The sequence below is a fragment of the Dufourea novaeangliae genome, unplaced genomic scaffold, assembly GCF_001272555.1.
Source record: "Dufourea novaeangliae isolate 0120121106 unplaced genomic scaffold, ASM127255v1 scaffold232, whole genome shotgun sequence".
NCBI lineage: Eukaryota > Metazoa > Arthropoda > Insecta > Hymenoptera > Halictidae > Dufourea > Dufourea novaeangliae.
This window is the reverse complement of record NW_015374105.1, coordinates 117,802-126,113: the sequence shown is the minus strand read 5'-3', so window position 1 is coordinate 126,113 and position 8,312 is coordinate 117,802. Positions and strand designations below refer to the sequence as shown.

Here is an 8,312-nt window from a genome sequence, read left to right as displayed (position 1 = left end):
CGAAACTCCGAACAAGTAGGTTAGCGTGCATCGCAGGAAACTGCGTATAACAGCAAATAAAAAAGACGTAACAAATAAAATCATATTTTTTATCATCTGTCGTTTGTTATTTAAAGCGATTTCTGAATGAAGCATAAATATAGGAAAATTATGTGTAACGTAAAACGACGAATGCACAGTTACTTTTTTAAACAGAATGGAAAATAATAATTATTTGAAGAGGGAGGTTCAGGAATTTGTAAATTCCTTTTTCAAATAACGTATTAACGAAAAGGTAATATAACAGAAAATGAACGTGTAGTGATCGTAGTTCGTCATTGAGATAAAAATCCGTAGTTTAATAACGGGCAACAATGTCACTGATAATGAATAAGTTTCTTCGAAAAGCCCGAAGAAAATTGTAGGTACAGAAACTTGCAAAATTGTCGCCGGGAAAAAGAAATAAATATATAAATATAATTATAATCATAATTGTAATAGTGTAAGATAAAATATAAATATTATTCTAAACTTATCTTTTTCTGGATAGAAAAAAATCCATCGCTGGAAATGTAAGATATTTCGCGAAAAAAATACACGCGGCGGAAGTACGGCGAAAGAAATACACGCACAAGCGACTATAATACAATTGTAATTATAATTAAATAACTTCAAAATGGACCCCCTGAGCTTGACATCTCTGACTATACTGTTCAACACGTAAAATACCGCACAACTGTTAATAAGCGTTTCTGATAAATCCTTATGAAGTGAATGCGAATCTGAGAACCGTTTTCTCATAGCACGTTCATTTTGAAGAAATCAAATTAAAACAAAACTTAAAACTTTCATTTTTGAAAAAATGTGGTGCTTCTACAGTAATAGTTATTCAGTCGCTTTTGACACGAAATAACTATTACTGTAGAAGCACCACATTTCTTCAAAAATGAAAGTTTTAAGTTTTGTTTTAATTTGAGTACCTATTTTTTATAGAATTTCTTTGAAAATTGAGAACTTTTCAGAATTAAATTTTTTCTAAATAATTGTTCAAACAAAGTTAATAACATTGTTCAGGATGGGCTGGACCGCGACATGACGTCATGCGCGCCGAGAAGCCAGCGTCGTCGCGGTGAACTCGTACCGCGCGACTCGCCGCGAAGTTCGACAATTATCGTGCCGAATTCGGCAATCGTCGCGGGAGACGAAAAGTTACGTCGCGGCGGGTAATCATAGTGTCGACACCTGTGGGTTGCCTCGTACAGTTACATCGCCATCCTTCTCTAGCCACTGTCGGGATTTGTCTGGCAGTACGCTCTCTCTCACTCTAAAAGGACGGTTGCTGTGCAAGGTGCCTACGTGACCTCTAGTCAGTTTATACTATGAACTGTCTAATTACCTGCGACGAACCTTTGTCTCCATCTATTCGTTACGAACCTTCGACTGAAACGTGCGAACTAGCAAAAGGGTGCTTCCTGCAATATATTACAATTAGACTACCGGCGCTCCGGGTTAATAATTGTATTTTTCTTTGTTATTCAGTGCTCCGAAGAGTAATTTTGTCTAATCGTCATCGTTTCGTTATATTTATTTAAGTGTGTACAGTTTGTGACAATAAAATATTTATTGTTTGTTACAAAACCAAGAAGGTGCTCCGTCGACTTTCATTCTTCGATCCTAATCTCGAACAAATTTCTATACTTCTTAACGTATTTCTTTAATCCAATGTATGAGTGAAGCAATAATATCACAGGGAACCGTAATTAATTTGAATTAAATAGAACAATTAAATGATACTGTTAAATCAAACATTTAGAAAAATGTTTTAGCATTTCAAATATCTCATTCATTGTTTTGGGAGTAAGGAAATTCACAAAAAAACCTTGTCAAAAGTATAATAATTGTAATTATTTATTGTAATGGCTCATAAAATATCGCTATCAGTAATTTGTTATTAAAACAGAATGTAACACATTCATCTAAATGCTATGAAGAAGAACCAATAATTCTTAGGGATGCTAAGAAATTAAATGATTCACTTAATTATAAACAAAATAATTAGAAACACCAATATAGCTGTCAACACTCCAATGGCTACCCATTGTCTCCGATCTAAAACAAATGGAAAGTAACATCACATGCATCACTTATAAAAAAAGTCTTTACAATCAAGTAATTTTATCAACGTTCAATGAACGACAATAAAATTGAACGAGTGAATTACGTACTGTATTAGAAAAAATCAATGCTTATGTATTTGGCCTTTCTTCAAACAGTGAACATTGTACATTATTTTCAACATGCACACCTTCAACAAGCATTTCGTAACAATACTAGAAACTCTTCACTAATGATTTGCACTCAAACAGTACCCTATAAATTTAACATTACTGACAAATAGGCAAACACAATTTATTCTTTTCACATTTTATTTAGAGTGCGAATAATCAATTTTTTAAATAATTTTAGTGTATTAATAATATGAATCACAAAAGCTTCATAAATAATAATTGGTATACTTATTAATTTTTTGAACTGCGGACATATACATATCAATATTTTCATACACGTAGATGTAAGCTAAAAAAAATAACAAATCTACACACGCACATTCACAAATATATTGCTAATGATAAAGATTCTATTCTATGATTGAGAGATCTTGTATCATATACTAGCATAAATTTAAAAAAAAGAAAAAATTTAGTTTTAATAAGATACTTGATAAATAAATGAATTCTCTCAAACACAGAACTTAATGAGATCTTATATATAAACTTATTACTGTAACTGTTGTTAATAAAATAATTTTTTGGATCAGGATTTGTGGTACTTCATAGTAACATGTACAGTATAAATAAAGTTGCAAATTTTATTCATCAGTATGTGTTTTCACAATTGGTCATTTATGAGAAATAATAAAGTATATCTTTTCTTTTCAGGATTTAATTACAGACAAGAATAAACAATTTCTGTTCTGGTATGAATTCACAACATTATATCAATAACACTTTATTAACAATGGAATAAACGTTTCGTGATTTAATTTTCAATTCTTCCTCTTTCTAATTCTGAATTCTAGTCTTCCTATAATAGAACTTCAAATTACTTGCAATTGCTAAATCTCATAGTACTCAAGAACAATCTTGTTTGCATTGAGAAACAATCGATCAACAGCAGCCATCATACGTACAAATAATTGTTTTTACACCTTTTTTCTAGTATTTTTTAAACATTTCCTTTTTCCAAACGTTATAGTTTCATTTACATTCATTACACACTTAAACTGACTGGTGGTACTTTCGCTGTACCGTGTAAATATTTCACAATACTGTGCTCTAAAGTAATAGCCTATTATTCTACATATCAATTAATATGATAATATCACATGTTGTATACGTTGGAAGTAGAAGTATCAGAGATTTCAAATCATATTGAAAATGGTTCTCTATTGTAACATACATGTATCTGCCTAGAATTTTATTTATGTTAAAATTTTTTAGGCACAAATTACTTGTGCTACTTTTCAAGTTTTTGACATTTGCCTTACAATATTTGGCATGTTTTAGTAAAATCCATATGTAAACGAGGTACTTAAATATAAATCTGTTATTTACCTACAAATTTTTTTTTATATACAATGATTCAACAAAACATTTCATTATTGAATTGCAATACACTACACCTTTTAGTGCCTATTTTACTACCTACGTAATGATTATTTTAATTATACTTGAATAGGTGTAGTTGAAGCTAATAATTAATTTAACTGTGACTGCAACGGGTCCATTTTGTGCCTACATTTTTGGCATTTACGAAGTTAAACTAAATGTAAATTTTCCATGAATCACTAAATCGTGATCTCCAATAAACGTGTACATAAGAAATTAGTATTTTTTTGTTTCTTTTTATTTATGTTACAGTAAAAATATAAATGAATATAATTATTCTATAACATATATTGTGTAAATGAATGTTATGTAGTGAAAGTATAGAAAGAATATAAATAAAAGAGAGGAGTTGAAGTACAGATTTTCTATCCGAGATATTTGTATTATTACTATGAAATTTTGTACTTCAAATATTTGAAAAAAAGCAACAGCAGAGGAATATCTCACTAATCAGGTAATGATTACTACTAAATATATGTACTATCTTTTATTTTATGTTTATAACATATTTTATCTATACTATTAACATTCTCTTAAAACTTCCGTCACTTAAACTTTCATTAAATAAGTTGGATATATGTATATAGAAATATTTGAAATAACTTGTGAGTTTAATATCAAGCAAGAAAGATAAATGAAATTTAGATATTTCTTTAGAAGAAATGTACAAAAACCTAGTGCAATAAACATCTCAAAATACGTACTTTGATTTATTTTTGTTTGTTGACTAAATAAAATTAATGGGACTTCTAGTGTCCAATGAATCACTCTTTGGTTTAGTTTCATATCAATGTAACTCAAAAGTTAAATAATTAAGTGCAACAGTTCTATGTATCAGTTTCAATTAGTTTGTAAGGTGTAAAAAAAAAGGAATCATCCATCTGTGATACTAATATGTAATGTAACAGCAAAGACAAAATGAATGACCAATAGCAGATTTTTTTGGAAGTCCCATAATTTTTCAGTACATGTTACAAATTGTTATTGGTTTCATACCAGATAAAAACTGAATGCAAATAGTAAGGTTGAATTATTAATACAAATAGGTTTGAATGAATTTGCATAAACAAATAATTTGGTAAATGAATGTAAACATAATATCTTTTTATCACTATTTACTGAATAATTATAGTAAAATTGTGACAATAATACCTTTCTAATCTCCAGAACATAAAAAACAGTTAGTTATTGTATTTGATAGGGATGATAAAGAAAAAGGTTTAGAAGCAAGATAAGATTTGCAGGAATGTAATTATTATAGTTACCATTACTCATATGAAGAACTTTGGCCATTTTTTTCATTGTTGCATCCAATTTAGAATCAGTCGTCTCTAACTCATTACCAAATTCATCTAGCATACTGAAATAAAAAAAAACATTCAATTAAGTATATTTCCAATCATAAAATTATTTCAGCTGTGGTTAAGAAATTATTATTAATTATACTTACACAGCTTGTTCATCTAATTCGGTATTGATTTGCCTAGACACTGTTTTAAGTGTTCCAATACTTTCTCCTATCATGTCCAATTGTTCATCCTGTTGTCTTATCATGTCATTCTGTTGTTGCAATGTATCACCCAAAAATTGCCTATTTGGACTATCAATTTCATTTTCCAATTTACTGTATTTAGTTGTACCATGGTTAACAGGAACTCGGGCAGGACTATTATCTAATAGCGGCTATAGTATTGAATAAAAAAAGTGTATAAAGTTAATAAAGTATTTAAAATGTTAAGATATAGAATTAACAACTATTTAATAAGTAGATACTATGTTTGAAAGTAAAACAAATTTGACACATTAATAATCCAATAAATGTACTTAAATTTTACATGTTACCACTACGTGACAAGAAAACTCATTTTATACGCGATTAAACGGTAAGAAGTATTGATTTACCGTATAAACCATTGCCTCTTTTTCGTGGACTTTTTAAAATGTATTTTTACTGTATTCGAACTGATCGCGCAATTTTATTTGTAAAACTACAAAAGAAAAGCATACTGTAAAGAGAAAAAGAACGCGTATAATAATCACTTTTGACACCACTGTGACGACTAGACACTCACAGCTCACAGCTGATTAGCATTATCGGCGACTTGACAGCTTCGAACAGATGTCGCCACGAACACGACTTTATTTTGTGAGCGTAATGTAACTACGCAAATGGTGTACGCAGTGTTATTTACTTAAATTATTTATAATAAATTTAAACAGTTCATTAACTTTGTGTATTAGATGTAATTCGCCCGTTTATACCTTTAGAAATATTTAATGACAATAAGAAATAAATGTTTTTATATCCTTGTATAGTTATAAGCTATAAACATAACAATTAGTAATATATGTAAGAATTACGAACCTGTCTTGCTGTACTGTCACGGTCCCGGCTCCTACTTAAATTCATCTTATCCTTCATGATCTACAAAAAATCATTTGTAAAATCAATTATTAAAATATATTAAAAGTATTAGATTTTTTGACCATTTTTACATAAAAATATCATGATTAAATAAAATTATATATGCTTTGTTTAGAAAAAAATCTATTGAACAAATTAAATTTTACGTTATTGTTAAAAATATTAACGTTACCTTCACTTCCTCTCGCGTTTGTTCAATAAAACTTCGTTGAACCGTTAACTCCTTATTATCTATCTTAAACTTTGTGGGGTTCTTTTCAACAATACGTATAGATACATATATGTAAGTTAAGAATAATACAGAGCACAGGTATAAAGCTCAAAATATACGAACAGATAGATTTGAGTATAATTTCCGTTAAATTCTATTATCTAACTCGTATTAAAATCATTCTATATATATAAGTAATAAAGGGCAATTTTATTGAACAAACTTAGCATTACTATAGAAAACTCGGCTTGTTCAAATTAACCCTTGGAGCGCTATACACTATACATCCTTACCAACGAAGAACGCCTATGGGCGTTCATACAACGCAGTTAATAGATACAATTGTCAGTTTTCCGACCAAACATTCCATTGTACCCATCAAATCTTTATACCGACAATATTAATATCACCATACATGATGCACAAGAGGCATGAACATCTCTATATCAAAGGATATAAATCGTATCCTCCAGATCATCCAGATCCCATTCGATCGAACGTAAGGCTTTCCGTAGTTCTGTAGTTGTCCACTCTAATTCATCATATGAGATGGGAATCCCTCCACTCGTAGGACTCGTAACAATAACATCTTGTAATTCCGTCCAACGCCCGTATAAACCGCGATTTTTATTTAAGGCTTTACAGACTTCGCTGGAAAGGGTAGAAAAAGAATCATGCATAATGTGTATTCAACAACTAATTAACTGATATAAGCTACATGGTTTTTATAAATCGTATGTATGTAACAATATAATTTCAACTGTAGACCCAATGAAATGAGACGAAAACGCAATTATTTGTACAAAATAGAATTGCACATACTTTCGTATTTACTTATTTTGTAATTATTATTATTTTTTTCGTCATAAGTTTTATTTGATAAAGTCTATGTTCCGTATAGATTGTATAGATACGGTATACAAGCATTATAATGTAATTGTAAAAAAATTATTAGTAAATAGAGAACGATTTTTCCAATTTTCAATTGAATTGAAATAACTTTGTTTTTTCATGAAATAGAATTACATCCTCCATTTCTTTCAAATAGAGAATAAATAAACGATGAAGCTTTTGTAAGATTAAACGAATGCTTAAAACGTTTGAAGCAGGCATTAAATGTAGCGCAGGCCCGAATTAAGATTTTTTGTGGCCCAGAGTTATCAGATTTTCGGGGATCCCTTTAAATGAAAATCACGGGGGGAGGGGGGGGGTGTAATACAGCACAACACAATACATAAATTTAAAAAAAATGATATTTATGTTAAATAAAATTAAATAACATTTAACCATAACGAAATCGAAAATACAGAACGGGGCCCCCTGGAACGTGGGGCCCGGGACTACAGCCCCCCCTACACCGCCCCTTGATCCGGCGCTGATGTAGCGGTTCAAAAGATAATCGTTTTCTGATAAAGGATCGATTAATCATTTGCTGTCATCTTATCTTTGGCATGCTGATCTTAGTAAAGCAAGACAAAACAAAACATAACACAAAAATGATTCATTTTATAAAAATATATTATATTTAATAATGTTATGAATTATTTAATAACATCAAACTAACAGGAGAATGAAATTAATCTAAACATTGCGTAAAGTTCAACGCCATAGCCGATAAAAATAACAAATCACTCGTTTAATGAATACAATTAATGCATGAATATATAAAAAAGATAAGATTTCGATTATCTAAAATTTACACGAGTTAAGATAAGATGTTGATTTGTCATACAATGTGTATAATAATTGTCGTATGTGCATAATGTTACTGAAAACGCGAAAAGTAAGGTTTCTTTGTAATTCGACTCGCGACTATTCTTAAAGAGCCGACGTATGTATATATATGACAGAAATGTCGCGAGATGAACAACAAAAGTTCAAACTTGACAACCGTGTGAATTTCTCAATATCGATATGACACTGTTGTAGACGATTCATACAACCAAAGGAATGATGCTCGAAAATATTCATGGTAGCATGAAACTTTTACTTACTCCTTGACGACAAAGAACGGATTCTCCAGCGTCAT

The 8,312-nt window shown here is 30.1% G+C and overlaps 1 protein-coding gene across 1 annotated transcript; it reads right to left on the bottom strand.

Moving 5' to 3' along the window:
* Positions 1–1,903: 1,903 nt before the first annotated feature.
* LOC107190829 (syntaxin-6) lies at positions 1,904–8,312 on the bottom strand. Its single transcript, XM_015579712.1, has 7 exons — positions 8,278–8,312; positions 6,741–6,934; positions 6,245–6,339; positions 6,013–6,072; positions 5,098–5,330; positions 4,913–5,007; positions 1,904–2,088 (listed from the first exon to the last, which is right to left on the bottom strand). The coding sequence occupies exons 1-7, from the start codon at positions 8,310–8,312 to the stop codon at positions 2,012–2,014; spliced, it is 789 nt and encodes a 262-aa protein (XP_015435198.1). The 3' UTR covers positions 1,904–2,011.